The sequence below is a fragment of the Accipiter gentilis genome, chromosome 4, assembly GCF_929443795.1.
Source record: "Accipiter gentilis chromosome 4, bAccGen1.1, whole genome shotgun sequence".
NCBI lineage: Eukaryota > Metazoa > Chordata > Aves > Accipitriformes > Accipitridae > Astur > Astur gentilis.
Window position 1 is genome coordinate 15478289 of NC_064883.1, and position 27705 is coordinate 15505993.

The 27705-nt window shown below is 37.0% G+C and overlaps 1 protein-coding gene across 2 annotated transcripts in view; it reads left to right on the plus strand.

The window, feature by feature from the left end:
• AGMO (alkylglycerol monooxygenase) overlaps positions 1-15291 on the plus strand; it is a 202078-nt gene extending 186787 nt beyond the window's left edge. The window contains exon 13 of one of the 2 annotated variants that reach the window (XM_049798760.1): positions 12208-15291. In XM_049798760.1, the coding sequence (XP_049654717.1) occupies positions 12208-12288 (81 nt within the window). In that variant the 3' untranslated portion in view covers positions 12289-15291. Of the gene's footprint in view, positions 1-4842; positions 5561-12207 lie in introns of those variants that run through there. The other variant, XM_049798761.1, reaches the window with a different exon arrangement.
• Positions 15292-27705: the final 12414 nt, after the last annotated feature.

A 27705-nucleotide genomic window follows, 5' to 3' on the forward strand; every position in this document is an offset into this window, starting at 1 on the left:
AAATACGCACATAAACTAGTGAACTGTAAGCTTAACTGATAGTGCTCCTGTTGATTCACTGAGCAATGAATAACCATTAAATCCAGGGGGCTTACAGTCTTGTGTATGTCCTGTTCTGCTGTTTACTTATCAGCTATAACTATCGACTATTCCATTTTTACTTACATTAATTAACTGTGCTTTAATTGGGCTAATTAAGTCCGTTTAAGAAATACTTATATAATACTTCAAAAGGTAGAACTGGAGAAAAATGTTGAATAGTGTCAATAGAAGGGCTTCAAACCAGCTATGTAACCTGTCCAGAACAGAAGCGTAGACTTTTGACCAAGTATATCTATGAAAAGATCATTGGACATCAATATGTATAGGCAAAAAAATGGTAGATATGAATAATTACTAAACAGTTACTAAAGAGTATCATAAGCCACATCCTAATGTAATGTAATTTCGATGAAATTTATGAGGTAGCTGATGTTATATATAATTCTGGGCCAAATCAATATATAAAATAACTCTGCATGTGTATTTTCTTTAACTTCAGAGAGTTACACTAGGGATAAATACAGCCCCACAATTCAAAATCAAAACCATATTATGACATTCAGCCTACAGTCTGATGGAAGAAACAAATTTTTTTAGAAAATGCATAGGGTATATGTATCTTATATATGTGCTTGAATTTCTGTGTACATATATTTATATATAGATAGATACACACACACACTCTTATGACCGATACCTTTTCAATAGTAAGCAGTAGCATTTTTTCCCTGAAATAGTCTCTGCTTTCATAATTAAGGTCTTTATCCTGATCACTAACTTTCTGCTCAAGATGGGAAGATGGGGAGCGTTAGTGCACGCTCTTACCTTTTTTATAGTTTGAAATGCAGAAAAAATCCTTTTTCAACATTTTTAGTGTTTAGGCAATCAGTACCTGTGCTGCCAAGGCTTATTGAAAGCAGCTGGATGCCTGCCTCTGTCCTCCCCCTTTCTCGGAACTGCTGCCAGAACAGGTAGTCAGAAACGGAAAGTAGAGAAATATTTGAGCATCTGTGCTCTGTCTCTCTCAGGAAAACAGCTGTGGCTTCCATAGGAAGCACTCATTTTTTCCCATCAGCCAAGACTCTGGATACCCTTGGGTCCAGTTTTGGCACAGCAAGCCAAGTAGGATGCAGTTTATGGCTTAAAGCTTACGAGAGAAACCGTTCAGGCGGTCCCATCCCTGGCAGAACATTGAGAGAAATTCCCCAGGCTGCAAGCCACATGTGGGCCTCTGACCTTTTATTAGCACACCATGGGAGAGGTTAACAATTGTTGAGACTTCAGTCCTCCCTTTGACATACAAATACAACAATACCAAGTAGGCTTTCCAAGACAAGCATATTTAGGGCACAACATCCTTTTTAATCTAGGATTCAACATGGGGGGGGGGGGGGGGGGGGCGCAAAAAATCAACCCCAAAACTTATTCTAAGAAAAGGATATATTTCTATAAAACTGAAGCCTGGATTGGTGTTTTTTCCAACATTCTGCAACAGTTAATTATATAGTGATTTCTGACTTTTAAAACCAACATAATCATGAGACGGAAATAAATTCTCACACCATTTTTAGCTCTTCATGCGGTCAGTGCCATGAATTAGGGAACTAAGGTTGCTCAATAGCTGGAGCGATGTAAGAAATGCTTGCAGTTATCTGATTTTTAAGGATTTCTGTTGTGTTTATCCAAGTACATAATTGTTGAGATTAAAAAAAAAGAAGGTACAAATTCAGAGTTTTTTCATATGAAAGAAAAAAATCACAGAGGGCCAACTCTGTGCCTTTTTGACATGCCTTTGTCTTCTCAGCATTACTTCTCAGCATTACTGTAGTGAATGAAACTTAGTTTTTATTAAGACAGGGTTTGGAAAGTAACTTCTTTTTGGGGAAACAGAATCATTGTCTGTTTTGCAGCTAAGGAGCAGTAAAGGCTAAAGTGTCTTGCTATATGCTGCCTAATCTATGGCAAAGAATATAGATTGAATACCGCAGCATCCCAGGCTTTTACTGTAACTGATTATCCTTCAAGGCAAATTATTTTGACTAACTATGCAGTCCCATGATTTTGATGTTGAGAGTATGCTGAGTATAAAATAGGGCTGAGCTAGCTCATGCTTCTGCCGGTAGTCTGCAGCTATCATCTGAAGAACGAATGCAAGCTGATCTCTAAATGTAATAATCGTATGACTGCTCTGACGGGAAGCAGGTTCAACCCTGTCCAATGCCAGAAACTGGAAAAAAAAAAAAAAAAAAATTAAAGCAGCAGCAGATCCTGCTTTTTGTCCTTTTACTAAGGTGACAGCCGCATCTGAGAATGAAATCGGTGAAGTCTTGCACAAGGTTGGTTACTGCAAAAAAATAGTTGCTAAGTAATGGTTGTTCCATGTGCTAAGCAGCCTCATCTTTATTAACCACTGTTGGGTAAGTAGAACTTAGTGAATGTTGGTTAGAGGTGAGGAGTCCTTTTTTATTCATTTTGAATAAACAGAAATACCGGGCTGGTTGGGAGCCTGCACTGAAAAAGGATCAAGTACAGCTACACCATAGACACATGCCTATCTAACCATCTACATACCTTTTGCAGCTTCCTTACATAGCTGATTCCAATGCTACACCATCCTTATAGCCAGCTATTATCTAATGAAAATTTTAGTTAAAAAATTTTTGTTGTTGTTGTTTTTATTACCCTGAGCAGTAGCTTATTATCTTCTTTTGGTTTTGTATTATTCTTTTACATGTCAGAAAATTCATCTTATTGCCCCTTCTGAGTCTTTTTTTTTTTCTTTTTTTTTTTTTTCCCCTCAAGAATTCACAGTAGCATTGCTTCAAGCTTTCCTACAGGTCAGCTTTTCTAAACCTTTTATCATTCTTGTTGTCTACTTCATGACTATATCCAGCTTATCTATGTTTTCCTTAAAGACTTCATCACCTTTCAGTAGGCTGGATCAATACCTATGGGCTACATAAAATGCTTCTGTTAATATCTTCCACATTGATACTGGCATATGGTTGAGACATGTTTTATTTTTGAACTGCTCCAACTCTCCAATTTTTTCTGATGTACTCCTCACAGCATATTTGTGTATTTGGTTTCTCTTCAGTCTAGTATCTTCCATTTCTATTAAGTTACACATTTTCTCCAGTATCTCCAGATTTTTAAAAAACTATTATGAAATCTCTTCCTGTTTTCTGGGAAAAGAAAGATGTTTCATAGCTTTTCTGTATTTTAGAAATGTTGTTATATACATGCCTGGTTTTTTCATCTAAATTCTGATTTCCCTCTCATTTTGTGATATAATAATTGATTCTTCCTTTCTGGAGGTTTCTTCTTCCACTCAGTTCTGTACCCTCGACACAGACACTTCATTTGGACCATATTCCCCTAGTTTTCCTAGTAGAAAGTCACACTGATCACTTTCATTAATTTTATTTATTTTTTTCTATGAGCTAATTAAATAATACAACTACATTGGCTTGACATAATGAGTAGGAATATCAGTGATTTAGCCCATTTGAATATATCTGTGGTTAATGTCAATAACAACAACTTTTATAAAATCAAAAGATGGTGAGTTTTGGGAATAGGAGTTTCCGTGGACAAAAATAGAAGCAACAAGCCAGAACACAGGAAGAATGTCTTGAGAGCAAGCAAGCAAGCGAGACACCAATAGCCAGAAGATCTACTTTTCCATGTAAAGGGATGGACAGAGGGCTGGACTGACCTCAGCATATTTTTCTTCTCCTTGGAATGTAAAAACAGGCATAGCTTACTGCTTTTGGCCTCAAAAGAGGGTTGGCTGGAAGGATGGGTGTGTTCTGTCTATCTTTAAATTGGACATGTATCTTCTATGGCAAGATTTTTCCTTTATGGTATCAATGAATATTAACCCATTTCCTTCATTCAGAAATTGTTTCTTTTTTTTTTTCTTTGGTTGTTTTTTTCTTTGATTGGTTGTTTTGGTTTGGCTTGGGTTTTTAATGCTGAGAACAGCCATCTATGTTCTCCATTTTTCAATGAAAGGATTCATTTCTCCTTACCACATGTTGGCTTTAAGAGCAATCTTTGTCTCAAATGACTTTTAGCCTTGATCTTCCTCTGTCTTTCTTGAATACTTTGCTGTTGTTTGTTCACTGTGCTGGAAATCCCTTCTGCTTGTCACTCAATTGTTTTATCCCTCTCTGCACATTCTTATTCCTTTCTTTCACGTTTGCCATTAGTCGCAATAGCCAGCTTTTTCCTATCACTTCTTTTCAACATCTGCAGCAAAGTTTTTCCCGTCAGTGATCTGTCTGTGGGTTCTAGTTAAAGGCTGGGATTTATTTCCCCCCCCCACACACACAGTGGGAGAATTCCCATTTTGGAGCTTGTAGCTAGTTAACTTTCTCTCGAGAGGATATGGAGTATACCAGTGAGTGGAGATCTTCCACTTTGCACCCACCTTTGTCAGAGCTCTCCAGGCTGTCAGAGCGCTCTTGTTTCTGTTCACCACCCTGCCAGGGTGCTTACGCACAATAGCCACACTCTGAAATGAAACCCTCTGTGTAGAAACATACAATATTTTATCTCTGCTAATGATGGAGAGATTGGATGCTGACTTACCTAACATTTTTCCTGCAATGTCAGTATAGTATTGTATTAAACTGACATAAAAATGAAGGGATTGAAGAGATTGAATTGTCTATGTAGATGCTTATTTGGTGAATGTTACATAGCTAAGTAATATCCAGTCCGAATTCGGAAATGCTATGTTTGGCAATTTTTCTTCTGTGTTCAAACTACAATCTTTTTTTTTTTTTTTTGTAGCTGTAATTTTCCTGTATTTTCAAGCAAGAATGCAAGCATAAAGGAGACATCCCTCCTGCATGGACTCCTTTAAATGAATTTGTCCCATCTTTTAAGTAAAAACTTACTTCAGTGCAGGATTAAGCAGTACAGTACCTAAACTTTTCTTAAACCCATGACTGTATAAAAAGAATACCCTTACTCTTATCCCAGAAATATACATGTCTAGCCTTTCTCGCATAGAATAATTCATTTAAAGGCATTCAATTCTTTAAGCCTAAGAGAACAATTTGAATTTGATTAAATATAAGATCTCTGCAGTAAACTATAGATTAAACTAAAATGAGCTTCATATATCTTGAATAAGGGAGATTAAACTGCTCTTTACATATAATTTAAATAATATCTTATAAAGTGAAATAGTTCTTTGCAGATGTCCGTTTTACCTTCCAACTTGTTTGAGCTATAAGTGATGCAATTCGGTGTATGTAATTATGCTACAGTTGCTGACAGGCGTAAGTAAATGAGATGTTTCATCTCAGTGGGTACATTTCCTCTTTAAATGTTTAAGAAAATAAACTCGACAACTTTAACCAACCTGAGACAGGACTATCTCAGATATTTCATTTCTGCAATGAACAGCTATTAATAACTTTCAATCTCGTTTGGCCTGTTAACCTGCAACAGATTAAACTGATATGTTTACAGATTGAGTAAGTTTTTTTCACCTTAACTTCTATGAAAGCTTTATTTTTAATTGTTCATTTATAATATAATAATTGAGAAAATTTCCATGCCTGTTGTTTGTCAACTTTGAGGGAAAATGGAGTGTGAAAAATTGCAAAATATTTAAAATAAAAAAGGTAAAACTCAGAATTAAGATCTTCTAAAACTGTTGATCTTTGAACTTATTTTTCAGTACTGTGTTGTCAAAAATGAAACTAAGGCAATATGAAAGAACAATAAACAGACGTTCTAAAATATTACTATGCTCTGGAATGTGTAACAAAGTGTATATTTTGTTTGCAGGTTTGATGAAATTTTTTAAGCTCAGATAATGGTTGACAATTTATAATTACTAAATATATTTTTTCTAAATGTATTTGCAAAACAATGAAACAGACTTGGTCCAGAAGTTATTTTTAAATGTTCATTGAACAGCTGAAGTGACTTTTTTGTTTAACAGGGTTTAACTTTGGGGACAACTTGAAATGGCTAAACATTTTAGAATGATCTAGGAATTTATAGATGGCATTAGGTAACACTGTGGGAAGTTTTCTCAGATGTTTCAGTAAAATATTGTAAAACAAATTCATACTGAAGAGATGCAGAGAGTTGATGTATATGTCAATGAGTATAACGTTGATACTGTTTCCAGCTTGCATTAGCTCATCGCAAGGTGAAGATTTAGTAATCATTAACATGCCTTGGAGTTCCTATTCACATGACTGACAGCAAAGCTTCCCACTTTAGTGGGGTTTTTTGTCTTTTGGGGAATGAGGTAAAACCTTCCTAATCCTAGTGCTTAGGTTGTGGATTATGCTGTGACCCAAGAGAGAAGGAATTTCATAGGTAACAGTTCAATAGGATACATCTATCTACACAAGTGATTTGAGAGGTAGTGGGCTGGTTTCTCCAGAGTGAAGGATGTGATGCAAGATACCATGCTGGATGCACGTAAGCCATTTTAGGTCTAAATATAACTGTAATAGTGCTGCCTGTGTAAAAATCCACATGTATTTAGCTGAGGGATGTGACTAACTAGCTTGTGTGCAATGCCAGGAAAGACAGAGTCAACCTGGTGCTGTGCTGAGAGAGATTTAGCAGCTTATGTCCTTGCTAGCTCAGGCATCTCTGCAGTGCACTTGATTTCGTAGTGGGGATGTGCCCAGCTGTGAAAGCAACTGAGGACTATATATCCTTTCTCCAGATCTTTCTTTGTATTTCCTGGATAGGTAATATAAGCCTTTTAAGGTATGGGGGCTTTTGCAGCCTATGTTTTCATACATTATCTAGCTTTAGAGTCTCAGACCATATTTTAATAAAAGAGGGAATGTTTAAAGCATTTAACAGAATAGGAAGGAGATGTATATATCGCTTCTCTATTATTTTCTCATTATCTATTAATAATGAAGTATAAAACTAAAGGTGTATCATGGTAGCAAGAAACCAGTCTATGAGTGAACTATCAATATGCTTCGTGGGGGTTGAACATACTTGGCTTAATCCTGTGTGCCAACAGTCTCTTAATACACACCTTGTTCTAGGTCAGGGACATGCTGAATCTGTGAGGTATGTGCTGCACCAATAGTCTGAATGTGTGTCATGAACCATTATGGAGAATTTCCAAACATCCTGCTACTTTTACAGAAATCTTGGGCAAATGCTGTGAAGCCACTACTATCGTAGTTATACCTGTTCCCTTCTATCCACAGTTCCGTCAAAAAAAAAAAAAAAAAAAAAAAAAAATCAGCTTCCCACTACTTTCTCCGTATATTTCCACCTACATGGAAAGCATCACGCAGAGAAGGAACCTTCTTCTTTCTTGGTTTCCCTTTCCAGGTATTGTTATTGCAGCTTTTTTGCTAGTGCAATCTTCTTGATCCCTGCACTATACAAGATTAGTGATTCCTGGATCTGCTGTTAATGCCATGGCATTTCTTTACTAGCCTCAGACTGCTCATCTCCAAACATTGCGCTAAGAATGAAGATCCATGCATTTATTACCCAAATCTTGACTTCCAGAAATATTGAACTTCTTTCCCCGTTTCTGAGACATGTATTTTCCATCTCTGTGCAGTTCAGCACCTGAAGCAGTCCTGTGTAGAGAGGTGGGAAAACAGTAATGGTATTAATGAAAACTGCACCACTTAGGTACTTGTGAAACCTGGAACAGTTTATTCAACCATTTTGCTATTAATATTAGTATTTTTTATTAACTGTTATATCAGTTCATTTTCTCCATCTTTACTAGAAAAGGACAATTACATTACCCAGACACAGCCTTCTCAGGTAAAGTCTAAAAATTACTCTATCATTAATATTGATAGTATGAAAAGATTTCTGGTGGATTTGAAGAAGCTGTGTCCAGATTTGTAGATAAAGAATACAAAAAGAACCTTAATCATGTTTAATTTGCAGTATCAGTTAAACAATACTCAGCATCACATTGAGGGGGCTCATTGTTTATCACATTTGCCAGTACCAAGTCCACTTTATGATGTGAAGAGCCAGCCTAATGAAGTATGTGGATGTGCTGATCTTCCCAAGCCCTCTCCAGAGCTAGGAATACATTGCCCAGCACAGAGGTGTTTAGAGAAGTCACTGTCATAAGCACACCCATTCCTATGGTGTTGTACCCCAGACATAGCCAATTTGTTGCACAGTTGCAGACTGTCTCTGCAGTGAAATTTGGAGTGAACATGTCTGGGCAGAATCTGAAAAACGTTAGAGAATCATTGAATGATTTAGCTTGGAAAGGATCTGAGGTGGTGTGGTTTGAGCTTTCCCCTCACTTAAAGCAGGGCTATCATTGGACGGTGGTCTGCATTTCTGCACCAATGTCTAAAGCCTTCTAACTCTATCCAGATGAAATCTGCAAGAGGAAAGACACTATGTCTAGGCCACTCAGATATAGAAAGCCGTTACAAAAGAGAATATGGCAGAAAACAACATTAGTGATCAGCAACAAAATTAATCATGCAGAAGTGGGTACCTGAATTTGGCTAATGATTTTCAAGTTCTTTACAGCCTAATAAACTTTGATCACTCCAGTGGGAGTTTCCTGTGAAGAGCAGACTCAGTCCTGCAGTCAATCCATTAGTTAAGCTGTCTTTGTTCTTGTGAATAACGTTATTTACATTTCTGTAGGCTTATTCAGAGACAGAATACAGGTTGTATGGAAGTAGAAAGGCTGTATGAAAGGAGGTAATGTAATGTAAATATTTGGAAGAGGACTGTCCTCTTCCAGCAGTCTAAAGGACAGTGTATAATTAATCTGCAGTTACTTCAACAGGTAAATGTAACAAGTGCTTATATTAAGGTGGCAAAATTTTGCATTTAACTTTGTCGGATATATGGTTGTGAGAAATTCTGCTTTTAGGCCTAGCGGTTCTATATATGACCACTATCCAGAGTAATTTTTCATTTGAAAACAGAAGTGAAACTATTGTTCTTATGTAATATTCTTTGTGGGGGAACTTTTCTCAGTGTAAAAATAGAAAATGTATACTATTTAACTCTATTTTTTTATTTCAAAACTGGCTGAATTAGGAAACCGTGAATATTTTTATCAAAGGTCAAATATTAGTTGGCTTGGACGATATAAGAAGGAATGAGAATTTCTGTGATGATAATTTAGAAACTGCAAAGGGAAAAAAAACCAAAACGCACAAAGCCAAAACCCAACCTGTTAGGGTGCAAGAGAGTTGAACGGGAAATACAGAATATCTGCACATAGGATTCAGGAAATATGCTTTCCCGAGGGCATTAGGAAAATACTGGTCAACTGTAGTTCAGGTTGCCTGGTGGAATGCTCTTCTGCTGCTTCCTGCTGCCCACACTATTGTCTGCTCAAAATTCTGTCACGTATCGTCTCGACTTTCCATTGCTGACATCACCTGATTGCACCATTTGTTCAAATGGGTCAAGCCCTGCAACTCCAAAGTGTGCAGTAGCAATCAAAAGAAACCGAATTCCAACCTACACAGCAAGTTTCTGCTTGGTAGCCCCATACAGCTGGCTCTGTTCAGGGTAGGTCAGCATTCTAACAGTAGAGCCAGCCAGAATGGCTGTCATGCAAGGGAGGATGTGGCCCCTTAATTTTTTTCCCTGATGTTTGGGTTTTTCTCAAACCCCACCCCTCACAACCTTGCAGCCTTATTGCTTCATGAATACGTTATTTCCATCGAGTACTGGCAGTCCTGACATTGATAGGCAGTGAATCAATACTTTTATAGAATCATGAAGCCAAACTAGTTCTGCAGATCCACAATGTGCAGTATGTAGCTTTTCATTCTGGATGTAATAACTGCAGTTTGAAATAAGCCCCCGCAAGTATTGAGCATGCTTTAAGAAATTCACAATAAAGAATTTAATTAAGAAAAAAAAACCCTGCATCACTCCATTTTAAAAGAAAAATTCACCTGAGATTTTTTTTTTTTTTTATTTTTGGGCTATAATAGTAATAACCATCTTTAGCTGAGGACATTTCCTGGGGCTTAATGGCCCATGGCTGTGCTTCTTCAGGTGATCATCATCTCCCAGCAGTCATTAATCCCCTACAAATGCCCTGCACTTCAGTCATTAAATGTGCTTAAATGTGCTTCTTCTGAAAATGAAATACTTCTATATTTAATGCATCTTCCAGGAATAGGAGTGATCTTTCTGAGGTGAGGAATGAAAGGAGTTTTGTAACGTGTCAGAGAAGTACTAATTATGACAAGTGGATAAGATCTGTTTCTGGAGATAGCTCGACAAAGAATTTTTCCACAGTAAGAGCATGTTATATGTAAGTCATCATTTTATGTACGTCACAATTCACACTCATCCCAATTACATAACAGCCAAATCAGAAATACAGATAGTTATTTGTGGTTGATTTTCTTCTATGGGTCATCTCAGCATAGAAATAAAACATCTCACAAAACACAGACAGTGTGTGCCTGCAGCACTGCTTAAAAAGTCTTTCCATTCCATAGCTGTGAAATAGAGCTATGCAGTTTTACAAGGTGTTTGTGATAATGCAAGAAAAAAAAAAAAAAAAAAAAAGAAGTTAAATCTTTCATACCTAAAGGTCTGAAACTCTTGTAGGTAAGTCTTCTGGTGAGAATTTTATGAGGCTTTCTTACAAAAGGGACCACAATTACAGCACCAACAGTGCCATCAGAAGTTTTAAACAAAGTAGACAGCCTACCCTTGCTCAAGTAGAATTAAAGCCTTCAATGAAAATAGTTAAAGAGAATTTGTCTTGATACTGGTTGAATGGGGATTGGATTATTTTTTTCTTTGGAATTCTACTTATTGATACATTGTGTTATTTCCATCTTGTGCTGCAAAGTATGTAATGTATAGATTGCATGAAGCCTGTACATGTCCCAAACAGGTTGTGAGAGGGATCAGACCTGATCCCATTACATTCCCTTCAATGAGTACAAAATGAGTACATTTTAGGTATTATGGTCATTTATTATTTATATTGGACACTCAGCTCTCATGTACTTCAGTGAGTGACTGTGTAGATGAGGACAGAAGTAGATTTTTGGGCCATGCATTGTTAAATGTTGAATGTTAAATAACGTTAATGTTAAAATTGGAGCTTTCCTGGTCAGTACCTTTTGACTGCAGATTAACCTGAAAGAATTATTATAACCTGACCCCCAAATTCCTTTTCTTTTCAATTTTCTCTGTCCCTTCAAATAAATAAAAAATCACGTGAACAAAATATACAAAATATCTTTCAGTATAAATGGAATGTTTCGTTTAACTCAGTAAAAAAATTCACTTACTTCAGTAACCCATAACAACTGCCTTAATTTTGCAATTTTCTAATTTAGAGAAAATTTTCTACATGAAAGACATAGGTTTCTTTCAGAAAATTTTAAATACAAAATTTCATATACACACATGTGCACACATTTTTTATCTTTCTTTCTTGGTTTTTTGGACAAAGCTATTACCTGAATTAGACTTTACTCTGCAAGTATTCCTGCTCGTCTCAAAGCAGTTTTCAGCAAATAAACTAATTAAAAAGAAAAAATTAGATTTCTCATTAAAATTCACTGACTAAAAAAAAAAAAAAGATGCACAGAGCCAAGAACAAGATAAAGAGTATTACATCTTTAAGTTGTTTGCAGTCTGATTTATATCTCATCATAAATAGCAGGTTGGGGAATAAGTACTGATCCATTGTACTGCAGCCAGAACACTTCTTTTGCCATAGATTCTCTTTAAGTCTACTTTGGGTATTTGTACCCTAACATGCAATTTACAATGTCAGCATTCTTCAGACCATTTGTCAAAAAAACAGTTAACTTTTTTGCATGTACTTTCTGTCACAGCTGGTGTCATTATTGTCCTGTCTTATATATGACTTTGAGTACTCCAAATCCAAACTCAATTACAAAGTAAGGAAGGTCAAGCAGACTTTGCCAGTTACCTTGTTTTGGTACCATTCAGAAAGAACAAATTCAAACAGGAATGTACACAATAAAGAGTAATAGAAAAAAGAAAGCATACATTCCTAAAGTGAACTTATCAGTATGCCTAGAATTCTTGTATAGTTTTCTATTTGGGAGCTCTTGGTTTTCACCTATTCATTATATTTGCAGACAAGTATAATTTAAAAAATCTTATATTATCTTTCTCATGTTAAATTCTGTGTTGTAGGTCTTGTTTTCCCTCTGCGCTGCATTCTGGGGAATCCAAATTATGAAGCGGATCACTTCATCCAAAGATAAACATCACTGAAAGAGCAGTTCTAACATCACTAATTATGGAAACAGCACTTTGGAATAACCTTCTAAGTTCCTTGGAATTAATCAGCCATGAATCTTACTGAATCGCAATCATTTTACTTATGATAGGAGAGGTTTGTGATTTCGTATGAAAGTTTGAAAGATTCATTAGGACGTGTATTCATTTTTATTTGATTTTTAAAAAAATATTCAATTTCCTCCCGATTTAAATAAAATGTTTGTTCACAACATATATTTTTACATTCAAAGGATTACAAAGTCTTAGAAACCATGTAAAACAAATTGCATTTTTGCAGTGATTTTGGTAGCAATCATACGTGAAAAGTATTTTTCACAAGAGGAATAATTAAAATCATATTTGTTGTAACCTGGTATAAAGTGACTGACTGTCTTCCTATTGAGGCTAAACATAAACATATGTGAATGTCAGTTTTTCCGTAATGATTGCATTACACTAGAATCTCAATGTCATGCCCAATTCGGTGTTCATAACATACAGCTACATGAGGATGAGTAGTCGAGGCAAGAAAATTATTAAAAACAGCATGATAAAATAACTCGAACTAGTATGAGTTGAACCATCTTCAATAAAATTGGCTGATGTATATGTTGTATAATGCAGACTTACAGTTTAGACTGAATTATTTAAGGAGTACACCTGTAGCTGCCAACTTTAGATACTGATCAGGCCAGCACTTACATATGGGTATCCCATTGACTAATGTTACTCACGTGACAAAATATTTGCAAGGCTGGGCCCTTAATTTCTGGTAATTTCCTGCTGGGGTGATCTCAGGGGAGATGCACATCTTGTCTTTCAGGAGCTGTTGGAAAGATGGTTTGTACTAAGATAGGAAAATTAAATACAAATGGTAAAGGGAGTCTCCAAACAGCAGGACTGGCAAAAATACTAGAGCTAGGTTGTTTTTCTTTCCTCACGCTCTTCCAACTTTTTATTTGGCTCCAAGACTTTTAGAAGTGCTTAAAGTCAAGTAGCTGAAAAATGTAGGCTGTCTTGCATGCCTCAAACTAGTAATAATACCTGGATTAAAAAATGGATTTAAGTTTGGGTTGGGTTTTTTTCCCATTCCATTTTCCTTTAAGGTGTTAATGACATGCTAACATACATCTCAGATTTAGACAGATAGCCTACTGTTAACTAACCCGTATTTTCAGTCTCTAACTGTAACAGATGCCACTGTCTACATAATTGGATATTTCCAATAAATTGTCAGAAACACAATAATGTTATAGAAATAAAATTGATCCAATGTTTAGTGATAGTATCACCTTAATTTTACATAAATTTTTATTTTGAAACCCAAGTTTTAAGTTACTCCATTTGTGTATCAGATGCCTTGTGCCTATCATTTTCTGTTCGAAGACCTTGAAATATTTGACTGAGAAAGTGGGTGTTAGTTTGATTAGATGTACTAATACCTGGGATGCAAAGTAAGGATAATACCTTCCTAAACTGAAGGTGTGTTTAAATAGAGGACTTGTGGATCATCTTCGCTTTACATAATGAGAATGAAAAATAATGAAAAAACTGGCCCATGAAAAACCTAGAAGAAATAAGATTTTAGATACTTGCTGAGAAGTTTAATTCAAACTTTTATTCATAACAAGGTAGGCTTCCAATGTCTTTTTAAGAAATGGATAAATACAGTTACATACCTCTGAGTTCCAGAGTGGAAATATGATCTCATGACCAACACACCGGTGTGACAGCCAGGAGCTTTCTCTGGTACTACCAGTTCTGACCAAACCTTGTCATCTCTTTGCCTGAATTTCCCCATCTGTGGATTGGGGGTGATGGCAATACTGATGGTGTCTCTCACCATAATCAAATTATTGCTTTTGGGATCTTTTCCTTATTAAGCTATGCTAGGATATTTAAGAAAATGACAGAATCTGATTCCAGAAGTACAACACAATCTACAAACTTCTTATGTGACTTATGTGACACTTAAGTTAGTGTACCTATATTTTCAAAATATGTAACGGTGACATCAACCTCACAGGAATATTTTGAGGTCAGTTTAATATAATGACTCAGTAACATAACGAAGAGTCATATTGAAGGTCCTTTTCCTTATCAAAATAAATCCTTCAAAGAGACACAACAGGAGAAAAAAAATTTAACATTTTCTGCATTTAAAAATCTGCAGTCTTGGAAGGACAATAATGAAGATCTGAATTAAATTAATTTTAAAGATATCCTTATGAATTTCATTTATTTACATGAAGTAATGAAAGGAATGTGATTTCAAAAGTAAATTCAGATTAAGATGTTCTATGTAAATCACCAGTTTCTCATTCTAGTCACTATCAGTTGCCTACAAATAAATTAAAAAATACAGATAAACTAGTGACAAATATAAAAGGCACAGTAGTTTAACTAAGATATTATCCAAAAGAAAACAGTTGTACTCATGAGGTAAATTCTAATAAATGAAATATGCGAAAACCAGGCATAAAGTATAAAGCAAATATACCCCTGCTACAGCCTACTCACTTAGAGATCCTGAACTCTACAGAAACCTTACTTTCCTACCTTAAAAGTGTCTTATTTCTCAGCTTGATGGGAATCTGGAAATGAAGCATGGCTTAGTTTCAGTTTGGCAGCCCCAGTTTGGCCAAATGAGGGGGTGCTCTACCATAGGGAACATCTAACATGTCTAACAGAACTGCGTCCCTTCTAAAAAGTGGCTGATGAAGGCAACCTAGTCATTAAAGCAGAGGCCAAATAAATTTCCTCTTTCCCAAGGGTTTTCAAATCCCAATTTCCTACTTGCAAGGATTTGCCATTGTGTATAGGTTGTTTGAAAGCAAGGTGTAGGAGAAGAACAACGTTCTTCCCATTGTATAAGGAGCAACACAGAGCCTGAGAATGACTCCTCTGGCTGAATGCTTGAACAGACTCATCATGGGTGTCCGAGACTCTTGTACTTTACAATAACATCCACTGGGTATGTATAAGCAATTTTTTGGATACAGACTGGAAGCTAGGGTTTGCTTTTCCCAGAGAAGGGAGAGTTTCAAGGACAAGCTCATGGAAACACCCTTGACTGCATCATTCTTCCATTAGCTATGTGGTAGGTAGCTATATCCCTGTCAACTTTCTTGTCATGATTTTTTTTAATATAAACTATTTCAATATTTTAGGCACCTAACAACAGTACTGGATCTAGTTCATACTGTCTTTATAGCCACTGCATAGAATGAAACAGTCATCCCAAAGATCTCTGGGTTTGAGTAATCAAGAGTCTCTAGAGACTAGATGGCCAATGAATTGAATTATGTGCAGTTAATATATTACATACAGTTAATTGAATGAATTAACTGCTAACTGCAAACATTGCTTGTTGCTAGGATGTATTAGTGATATTTTGGTAAGCCACCCCTACTCCCCTCACCTTTTTAATAATCCATTGCTTATTTCTTTAGAATTTGACCATGTTGTGTGGTTTGAACAACTGTATGGGATCAAGTGAAATCAGGTGAATTACGTGAGGAAATTAGTGAACAAAATATTGATGCAAAACTAATAGATTTTGTGCAAGTAACTATTTTTCTTTTAGAGAGCCACTGTTTCATGTCTCTGGAAACAAAAATATTCTGCAGCCTAAAACCCCAGTGTCACATGTCTAAGGGAAAAACTTCATAAATAACTTTGGTGATATTTGCAGTATTGCTTAAGACTTCCTTTTGGTTTTGTTTGTCATTAAACTCCCTAGTGGCACACCTTGAGGGAAAAATGTAGGTAAACAGAACTTATTTTCAGCAAAAGTGTTAAAAAAGTGACTTCCCCTGCTCTTTCCAGCTGTTGTAGTCACATCCCTACACATGGCCTTTCCCGGACTATGTACACAGCAATATCAAGTTACTGAAAACCCAGAAGTAAGCAGCTGATCCTGCGTTCGCTTGAGACCTGACCCTGCACCATCCACATCACTGAAAAACTTGCTTCTGACCTCACGATCAGGGCAGAGCATTCCCTGTATGGAAACAAGAATGATGCAATATTTACTGCAACTCAAGCTTTGGTACGGTGCATTAATTAAAAGTAACACAGTTGCACAATTACTTGTTCCTGTAAGTGGCTTACATGGTGTTCTTTGTGTTATATTAAAATTAGAGCCCTTTGATGGATAAATGGTAACAGTTAAAGCTGTAAACTATGCATACTAGATACAAAGGGCTCAGGTGCTTTCTCTTATCTTTCCTATCTCCAGTTTTCTCTCAAGGCTGTGGGGTTAGGGACATCGTTACCTAAACCATTATCTAAAAGGAGATAGTTGATCTGATATTTTAAAGCTTCCTTTTTACAGACAAATTTCTGTGAACTTTCAGGATTTTATGTCATGCGATTAGGCACGAGTAAGCTGAATGGCACTGAAGGTAACAGTTGTTTGGAGTTTTCTTCTTTGCTCTTTAATTTGTGATAAAAAGAGCTATGGCTCAGCAATGGGGTTCATCAAGAAGAGCAATAACTCTCAGAGAATGCTCAAAGCAAAGCATTGCCACATCTTGCAATACTATGCAAACTATGCAAAATATGTTGCCTATAGTTGAAGATTTTCTTAAAACTCTGGCTCCTGGAATCCTGTAACTGCTGCTTTTTTTTTTTTTTTTTTTTTTTTAAATACACTCATATGCTTTCTTTAAAAAATGTTTCTGAGTGCTGAAAACAAGAGCTATAGAAGGTTCAAAATCTAAGAGGCAAAAAGAAGATTTTAATGGGTAACATTTTAAAATATTTTCCCTTTTAAACCACCCTAGTGATTACACGAGGCTTGACTCATGATTTTTAAACACTTGGGATTGCTAATGCTGAATGGGAAAAAACTGTTCTTGGTCTATCCTTTTTCCGTAAGACCTCTGGTTCCATCATAGGCATATACAATGGCCACGACACAGAGTTTTGCTGGGTTTCCTGGTTCCCTGCTGGTGTTTGACCTGTTCAGTTTGGAATTAAAACAAAGTGGGCCACAGAGCTGGCTCTCTGAGGGCCCACAACCCTTAGTAACTCTCAGCACACTCAGACCTCAGCCACAGTATGTCGTCTTACCTGTCACTCCAGCAGTTCTGGGCAAAGCAAACAAGAGATGTACTGTGGACTTCAGGATTTTCTATTTCTACAGAGGAAACAAGTGCAAAAACACTGAGTTTGAAACTCAGATACAAACCACAAGGGAAAGCAAAAATAAGATATCTCACATACTGGAGAAGCACTTCCATATTAATATCAGGGCCAATGGAAAACTTGGCTCGGTCCTTTGTCATTTTTGCCCCACCTATGGAAAACAGCAGAAAAATGTGGAAACATTGAGTAAGAATGAACTGCTGAGTGTCCTTGAGTTTATGGTTTGGCAAAGAAGAGTGATACAAAATGAATCCTTCCCCTCCCCCTCTGCCCCTTGCTATATTTTTAATGCTTCCTCCTTCATTCTTTCTTCCCATTTTTCTGTCACTCTCTCTCTCTCTCTCTTTCTCGTATTTATTTACCTTTGAAAAAAATCCTCTCTTGTCTTGCTTTAGGTTTGTTATGTGTGGAGGTACATAATGGCATATTTCATATCCACAAATACGTTATTTTATTTTAATAGATGAGAGCTGAACATACTTACCTAAAGGTGACTACTTTCTTTACCGTTCCTATGAGTCAACAGGCTCTTCTAGTATTCAAAACACACAATACACTGCTCATACATTGTTAATGTTATCTTTATTTATTTCGTATGTGTCTGCCTAGTGTCCTCTAATGATTCATTTTCTATTTCCATTTCAGTAACATAGCACTGTCCTTTTCTCAGTTTCTACTCCCTCTCCTGTTTCTGTGCTATTAATTCCTTCTAGTTACTTGTCCCTTCAGTGCCGTGCTTTAGCTGTCACTGTCTCTCTCTGTCTTGGGATGTACTATTACAGTTTTTATGCACTGTTTTCTAACCTGCTGATTTTAGTGTGGCAGAGGCAGGCAGCCCAGTAGTAATAATGTTTGATTAAAAAGAGATTAAATAAATAAATAAAATCATGGAACATTTTAAACACTATGGAATTTGTGGTGTTTCTGCTACTTACATTTTTCCACAAACCTGGAATGTAAGTACTTATCGGCACATAAATTACAATTATAGAAATGTTTGCCAGGAAGACAGTTGAACTACAATTTTTAGATCAAAAAATAGCCTATTAACTTACTGAGTGTGATCATGTCTTTTGCTGGTGTCTGTCTGCATTGAGGTCACGAGCCTGTTATTTGAAGATAATGGCATTACTTCTTTGCTTCAAGTAGCAGCATTTGTGATTTTTGTTCTAACAGCCCTTTACCTTCTCTTCGCTCATGACTCACAGCTGACTCATTACCTTTAATCATTCTGAAAGCACAGATTTTATTTTTGCTCTTCTTTTAATCACAGTGCAAAAAAAAAAAAAAAAAAGAAAAGCTTTGGGGGAGGGTAAGGCGTTATACACTACAGCAGTGTAGGTATGTATCAACATGCTTATTTTCGGAAAACCTCAAGTACTCCCAGTTTCCTATCCATCACCACAAACTGGATTTCACAGCGATGTCTAACAGAGGAAAGCCTGATGATCAGGGATCGGTGGGAGAAATGAAAGGGATGTTTCTGAGATTTTTGACAGCAAAGTTTGCCCTTGAAGGTCAGATCACCTTTGGTTTTATTTTATATATGATTTATTTTCCCTGAAATACAGCTGTAAAAGAGGAGTAATGTATTCATGCCTTCATAGCTAGTAATAAGTTATATACTTGAATATATTTTTTTCTTTGACAGCAATATTCCTATTATTCATGGGAAAATCTAAGAGTGTCTCATGCCTATGGTTAATTATGGTCAATTATGCATGATAGTTGGACTACAGTATGTCTGTAAATGGTCTTATTAACGAATAACAACAAATAACGGTTTGTGCTACAGAAGCAGAATTATTGCTCAGTATTTTTTTCCCCAGGATTTATCCTTGCAAGAAGCCCTGTGGTAGTGTTGGAATTTAGTTAGCATAGCATGGAAACTTGCTGTACACTACTCATGGCTTCCTCTTTGCACCTCTTTATGGAAGCCCGTAATATTTTCCCTGAGGAATCAACCAGCTCTTAAGATGTTACATGAAAAACAATTCATCTCTGAGTATGGCTGAGAGATATCTGAGCATTGGCAGAGGTGTGTGTTGTACCGTATCAAGCAGCCTAAGCAAGATAAGATACCTGTCTCCCTTCTCCAGCGTCTCCAGGTGGGGAAGTAGAGATTGACTTGAGCAGCAAAAGTTGCAGAGTGAGAGAGGAGCACAGGTTATAGCAGACCCCGTCGGGCCAGGGGGGCGTATGCCCTGGCAGGGGGACTCAGCAGGAGCTTGCCAGTTACAAGTCTATTGGGCACAGAAGTGAATAGCACAAAATCCCTCTCGTTCAAAATAGAAGGTTAGTAAGAACAGATATGACAGAGAAGATGGTCCACAAACAGTGCCTGTGGCCTATTCGTGGGTGGTGGTGGTGGTTGTTATTCTTATTCTTTGGGTTTCTCCTGTTCAGGAAGTTCTCCGTCACACTATGCCTTGGGTAAGTGCAAAGCACATGGGTCTTCTAATATATAGCAGGGATTTTTCTACCAATACTTTAATCAAGAAGATGAAATGGTGTGCTGGTGGGTTTGAGCATTTGACATGTATTCACAATACCTGTCTTTATGGTCCTGTCAGATTCTATTGCACTTATATGCAAGATAATGAAAACAAGCAAGTTGTATGTAGCACTGGCCATTGAAGCTGGTTTAAATACATCCACTAATGTGCATAGTTTAGTACATTTCCTACTCTAATTTTCTCATTTAACAGGATGAGTGTACAGGGTTGTATACAATGCTTATGAATCACCAGCAGAAACCACTTCTGGTTAGTGGATGCAGAGGTCCGGTATTGTAAAAAAATGTTTTTCTTTTGAATTTTCAGCATGAACAAAAGTTCAGATAATATTTCCTCTAGATAGTATTTCACAAAAAATACAGCTGTAGGCAGCATACACAGAGTAGTTGCTATGAAGTTAATTTTTATCAGTGTGTTGAAGAAATTATCAGAGATGTCTTGCAGTCAGATTTTACTGGGCAACTGCGGTAGTGACCAATATTACTGTTGATAAGAGTTAGAAAATATTGGTCACTGCATTATTAATATTAGTAAAAGTAACTCAACATTTCAAGTTCAGTTGCACAGTCTGAGATCAGTCAAATTTGCCAAAAATGTGCACTGGGATGTTTTTGTTTTTTCTGGAAGATTTTCTGGAACTTATGGAAAATGTAGTTATGTAGTCTAAATATATTCTGTGGAAAATACTCAACTGTAAGGCCCGTTTTCCTTTTAAGGAGATCTCAGAGCAACAGAATTAATAGTGCCTGAGTCCTTGAGCTTGTCTGGTTGGAAGATATGCATTTGGTTTCTAAGATGCAGAGATTTATGTCTGAATTCTCACAGAATAGGATATGTAGATATACTTTCATGTTTTACAGAAGGCATAGTCATATTTCTCAACCGCTCTGTAGTATTTCTGGGTAACTGCAGTCATAACCTCTATGTTTTTACTGACTACATATGCATCAGATGCTAAGGTTAAAGAGGTGAAAAAGAATAACACTACATGGCTTTGTTCTTACATTTGGTTCCTCTGGGGAACAGCTTCTGATTAGGGAGAAGTGAGCTAAAATTATGTAGAAATATATTTTTCTTTCATGGTTTCTGAATCTTATTTCCTTGTCTGGAGATAATATGTTAATTTTTTTCAACTATGCATTGGAAGTCCTACCAACCTTTTCCTTTTTGGCTTTTTATAGCTGTGGTCATTGCTTACTTCACATTTCATTTTCTTTATCCCTATAGCAAATATGGAATTATAGGCTAGATAAAATCCTGGACTTTTTAGATGTTTGAGAAAATCTGGTTAATAAAATCCCATTAATGATTTTGCTGCACTGTGGCAATTGCTATTGGAGGCCACTGCTTTTGACTTTTTCTCACTGGATTGTTTGAAAGGTCTCGGTGCCTTTCTTACACCTTCTACAGGGAAACTACAAAAATGGGGAAAGCCAGCTAGGCTGAGGATATCATCTCCTGTGTATGGATTACTCATGCAAGATATTTTTAGAGTGAAGAAGAGTGATGCTGTGCAGTTTCAAGTCTGCTTTCTGGATGCCCATTATACAAAACCTCTGGAGGTGGTCACCCAAGTAAACTGCTTAGACCCAATGTGTGAGGACCTGGGGTCTACTTTTCTCTGATTCCAAGATGAAGAGAGTCTTGCAGATAAGGTTCCTGCTATCAGTAGCACATCAGAAAAGATTAGTGAGAGATGAAATAGAAACCCTTCTTCTAACAAGAAACAGAAGGTAAAAAGCAAATGAAAAAGCCCCTAGCTGTGTTCCCTAAGAACTAATTCTAGACTCTACGTGCTCAGGTGCTGACATTTCTGGTGGGAAGAAACCCTGTGACCTGTAGTGTGTGCTCATACATAGTGGTCTCCAGCATGCACTGATGCTTATACCTTTTGGAGTTTCCCATCATCCCAAAGCAAAGCTGGTCTTGGGAAAAAAAAAAAAAAAAACAACAAAAAACCAAACATATTTTTAGGCAGATGAGACAGAAGCAGCAGCTTGGTCCTATTCCTACAGTGTTTTACTAAGAAGAGCCTGATCCTTGACTGACATAAATTGGGTAGCTGTGCTAACCTTTGTGTTTGGTTGTGTTTTTTTTTTGGCTCATTGAGTTTCCTCACATCCTAAGCTCATTAAACTGGGGCTCAGCCAAATTCCCTGTAAGAAATGGTTTAAAAGGTAAGTGCAGTAGCACATTGTAAATTCTGTAGCTTAGGGCAGAAATTTTTTACAAAGGCATTTGCACTATAATACAAAGATTCTCTAGGCTGGGAGCCACAGGCTTGTCATTAGCAGAACCCTGCAAGTGTCTGTGTCTTCAAATTAATGCACGGGTCCAGGATTCTAGGCAGAGCAAGAAGACTTCCTACATAAGCAACAGGGCTCTAGGCCGGACAGGTCATTTGCAACAGATTATTCAACTCCTCTTGTCTCTTTGGTCCTTCAGCTAGTTGCTTGTAAATAGACTAGCAACCTTTTGGACATATTTGTTACTCAAAATAACTCCAAACTGGAACAAGATTGACAAGCAGATCATAAGGAGCCATGAACATGGGAGCTGTTTGCATTGGATACTGACATCTTGTGGTACAATTTAGTTTGGGGAAGGATCCTGATGCAGTTTTTGCAAAACTTGCACCAGCAAAAATGTCCTACTACTTGATCAAGATGACATTCAACATATGGGCTTACAGAGATTTATAGAAAAAGTCACTAAGATTTCTAAAGGTAGAAACCCTCACATTCCTAGGTGTGTTCCCAAGAATTACGGGGTACAAACTGTTTTTTCTTTTTTTAAAAGTAGCTTGTTTTCCAAGGCAGTAGAGCTGGTAGAATCATCTCACCATCATGTGGTAGTAGAGTGACACAGTAGCTACATAGGATTTTGCTACTCTATTCCAAGCAGTATAAAAAAGACATTCAGAACAATGAAAGATTCCAATATTCACAGAGAAAATATGCTTTTTTCCAAAGATTTAGGGTATAGACAAAAAGAACAAAGTATCTGCTTGGTCAGTACAAAAGCTGAAAGATTTCTGTAGCACGGGCAAATAGTTTTGAAATCATTTTACTCATAAGCTTTACTTATCCATTTCAAGAAGTGCTGTCATGTTTTGACAGGTCATTCCAAAAGCAGTAGTAAAGCTTCAGAGCAGACTTAGTCCAGATACAATTCAAAACAACAGGAAAAATGAGTATTTGTAAAACACAGCACAGTAATGTGAAAAGTGAGCTAAAGAAAAGATACGCCATTTTTTGTAGTTGAATCGGGGGAGAGCAAAAAGCAACAGGAAAGTGCTTATTAGCCCAGAGACTCAGTAGGTTCAGTCTTACTCTCATATTCACTGAAACTATTAGATATTTTTGATCTAATAGAAAGGGCTTAAAGAATGAAAAGACATTCACTGTTTGGCTGGCAGCTGCTCGCTTCAATGTCTAGCTTAATGAATTGTGTTGTCGTGCTGGGATTTGAAGCAGTCCAGTGAGTAAGGCTTCCCTGCTGCCTTTCTCTTTGACTGCATTACACAACCAGCTCTCTTTTATATTTTGATAGTGACATCTATTGGAGCTTTGAAGAATAATCTTTTGAAAAAAATCCAAATGTATATTAGTAAAAGAAAAATTGTTTGACGAAGAAAAATTTCAGTTAAAACAAAAGCACCTATATACCTGTTATCAAAACATATACAAGAATGAAAATACCAATGTGAAAAGAAAAATGTGGCAAGAGTTCAAATCAGATTCAGGAAAAAATGTGCCTTTCTCTCTTGTGATGATGGGGGAGTTCAGGAACTTACTCAGATGTCTGAAGTTTGTTTAGAAGAAACCCATCAACGAAAGCTGCAACCTCAAAGTGAAACAAATACAGGATTTGACTGAATCCCCCTATAGATATAGGCAAGACTTTGACAAGTATTGACAAGACCAAATCTAAAGAGTGGGTACAGTAGCAGTTAGCCAGTCAGCAAAGCCTTGACAAGCCTTCTTTGTAAGCAACTGAAGTCTATGCTGTCAAATGGACACAAGAATTCAGATTATTTAGAATGAAATTTGCTCTGGCTTTTCTAAGCAAGCCATCTTCACACCTCTGGATTATATTGGGAATATGGTTTATGTCTGTTTAGAGCTTATGGCAAGGATCCTAGACTTGTCCAGAGATGTAAGACTGGTACACAATGAATAAGTGTGGCCAACAAATTTACATTACAATAAATTAGCCAATGTATTTACAGTTTTTAAATGTTTATGTACTATGAGAAGACTCTAGCATTCAATCCCTGGTGTCAGCTGTAGGCAGTACTGAGTAATGCTTCCTCACAAAATCTCCAGGAGAAATTAGGAGATCCGAAATACACGAGGAGAGCATGCTGTGGCAAGCATAGTCGCCAGAACAGCCCCTTTCCCTTCTGTTCCTCATTCTCCTGAGGACTCCCAGAGTTCCTTCATGGGTACCAGAGATGTGCCTTATTTTCCTCAACCCCCGTCTTTCCATAACATCTGGCCCATGCTGAATATCCTCATATGAAAGTTTCATGTTTATTTGCTAGAGATCGTGACTCTGGGGCCTTTTTCCTGGCTTCTTCTTTTCTACAGGGATATGATAAAGAATTCCCCAATATTTCAGATGATGAAAGAAGCAGGAGGCTTCTTTGTTGCCTCAGATTATAGATTTCGGTAGGGTTTTATTTTGGTTTGGGCTTTTTTGCATATGATTTGATTTCAGTTAATTCTGATTTTTAAAGGAAATTAATTTTCTCAAACAACCAAAGGTTTTAATTACATTTTACTTCTTAGTATTATTTCACATATCTTAAGATCTGGTTTTGCTTTTATTTATTCTGGTATATCTTCACCAATAGCAACAGGGCTTATACCGTATTGACTCCATTCACAACTCAGTCAGGGAGCTAGTCACACAGGGATCTTACTATGAAATGAAGAGGTGAAGTATGATCTTAGAATAGCAAACATAATTGTCTCAAACAATCTGAGTGCAAAAGTACTTGATAAAGCCTCAAATAACTTGACTGTTTTCTGAACTGGATGTTTTGCAAATCTCTATGCATAAACCCCTTCATATACCATATAAAACAATTGATAATGTCTTCAGTTATTGTTCTCATACAAATAATACATCCATTTCTCCTGCTGCTGGGTGAGAAATATTCAATTTTTACAGCCAGCTTTATGTTCTTCATTCTTACTCAGCATTTACAGAGCCTGAGGGAGAAATAAAATGTTAATGATGTTGTAAAGACACTTTTTATAATGAAAATATATCCAAATTAATCTCACCTTTCATTTATTTAACAGGAATTCTATCACATTATTTGGTGCTTTAAGAGTGTAAAAGGATAAAATAGGAAAGAATCAAGTAGTTTAGTCTACTGTTACTTTTCTGAGCAAATATTGCTCCAGAAGAATAATCCTGGTTTGGTACTGTATCCATTTGGCTTGTATTAGCAGTTTCAGTGACATCAGTTCAAGCGAGCAAACTCCTTAGAGTCACTTTTCTCTGTCTAGTTGTGCCTTCAAGATCCTTGATTGCTCACGTGAATATAAGGAGAGAATACCAGAAGCAGCAAATGAAAGCTTCTTTCTCTAGGCTTGAAGATAGATATTAAGGGAGAGATTTATTTAACTGAAACGAGTAAAACTCACTGAAAACTCTGCTGGTTACTTAGCAAATAAGATCACAAAAAACAGAGGGTAAGGACGCCGCAGAGGTCTTTTATATAGGTACCTAGTTCTGGTATAGCCAGTCAATACTAATACGCCTGACCATCCTCAAGCAGACCCTGAAAAGGTTTTTAGGGCTCTCTGTGCTGCTCTTCTACCATACAATTGGGTGCATTAAGCTCAGAAAGGCTCCAGCCTGCATTGTGTGATGCTGTGCTAATAAGCCTGCTGGAACATTGTGTCCTGAGAGCACAGGACAGAGACATCCTGCCTGCGCCTGTCCTGTCTTATTAAAATCCACCTTCATCTCAGCTGTGGCAGACCACAACTGGTCAGAGCCACCTGGATGCCTGCTACAGCACTTTCTCCAGCATTCGGGCTGCAGCGATAGCGTGTTGGTTCAGGCACAGCACCAGATCCATGTTGATGGAAGGTAGTAGAAAGGGACTGCATTGAAGTAATGATCCCTCCCAATGACACCTAAACAGGTCACACAACCAGAGCTGCAAAGATGAAAGAATTATTTGTAGACTGCAGGAGGAACATAAATAGGTAGCAAAAGTTATAAGCCTAACTAGATGAATAGTCGTGTTAAAAATGTATTAGGAGTAAATCTAAAAGGAATGGGAAAAAAAGAACTCATCAGCAAAGAAAACTTTTCTAGGAAGTCAGACACTAGTAAGGATCAACTGAGAGCTGCAAAATTTGAGCTCAGAAGTTGGAAAAGGAATGGAAAAATAAATTCAAAAAGTGTGTCTACAAATACAAATGAATGCCTTGTTTCAATTTTAAATTAAGAGGAAGATATAGAACATGAAAGCAAAATGAGGACAGTTCATGAGTTTGCATGTATAAAAAAGGAAATAACTATTGGAAACACAACTAAGTAATCTTAGTGAGTTCAACTTTGGGCACTCGTCATTCACTGTTCCAAAATAATGAAGAAATAAAGACTCTTTAATCACTGGAGACTCTTTAATTTGGAGAACAAATACTACACTTCTATTAGATAAAATGAGACGATTTTTGAAGTAATTTGATGCTCATTAGCCTGACCTCAATAGAATTCAAAAGTGTTTGAAAAATTAAATGAAAGAAAAGTTAAAAATGTGCAGGTAAATAGGAAACAGCATAAAATGCAGCATGGGTTAACCAAAGCAAGGTGGTGTGGTTTAACCCCAGCCAGCAACTAAGCACCACGCAGCCGCTCACTCACTTCTCCCCCACCCCCAGTAGGATGGGGGAGAGAATCAGGGGAAAAAAAAGTAAAATTCATGGGTTGAGGTAAGAACGGTTGAATAGAACAGAAAAGAAGAAACTAATAATGATAATGATAACACTAATAAAATTACAACAGTAATAATAAAAGGATTGGAATGTACAAAGGATGAACAGTGCAATTGCTCACCACCCGCCGATTGATACCCAGTGAGTCCCCAAGCGGTGATTCCTCCCACCCCCACTCCCCCCAGTTTATATACTGGACATGACATCCCATGGTATGGAATACACCGTTGGCCAGTTTGGGTCAGGTGCCCTGGCTGTGTCCCCTCCCAACTTCTTGTGCCCCTCCAGCCTTCTTGCTGGCTGGGCATGAGAAGCTGAAAAATCCTTGACTTTAGACTAAACACTACTTGGCAACAACTGAAAAGATCAGTGTGTTACCAACGTTCTTCTCATACCTAACTCAAAAACATAGCACTGTAGCAGCTACTAGGAAGACAACTCTATCCCAGCTGAAACCTGGACACAAGGTCATACCAGACTAAATTGCTGCTATTTCTACGTGGCGTAACTGTTTTTTTAGACAACAGTATAATACGTCATCTATCAATACTTTAACAAATAGTTTTATATGATGCTGCATAGGAAATTATTAGCAAAGCTGGGAGTGATTATGATAAATGCAGAAATTGTAAGGCAGGTAAGGAAACAGACAGAATGGATGACTAAATACACTAGGTCTTTTCATCCTCAGGAAAAGCCTGCTGAAAGGGAATATGATTGTGGTCGATAAAGTCACAAGTAGAAAGGGTATCAGTAGGGGATGCTTATTAACTTTCTTT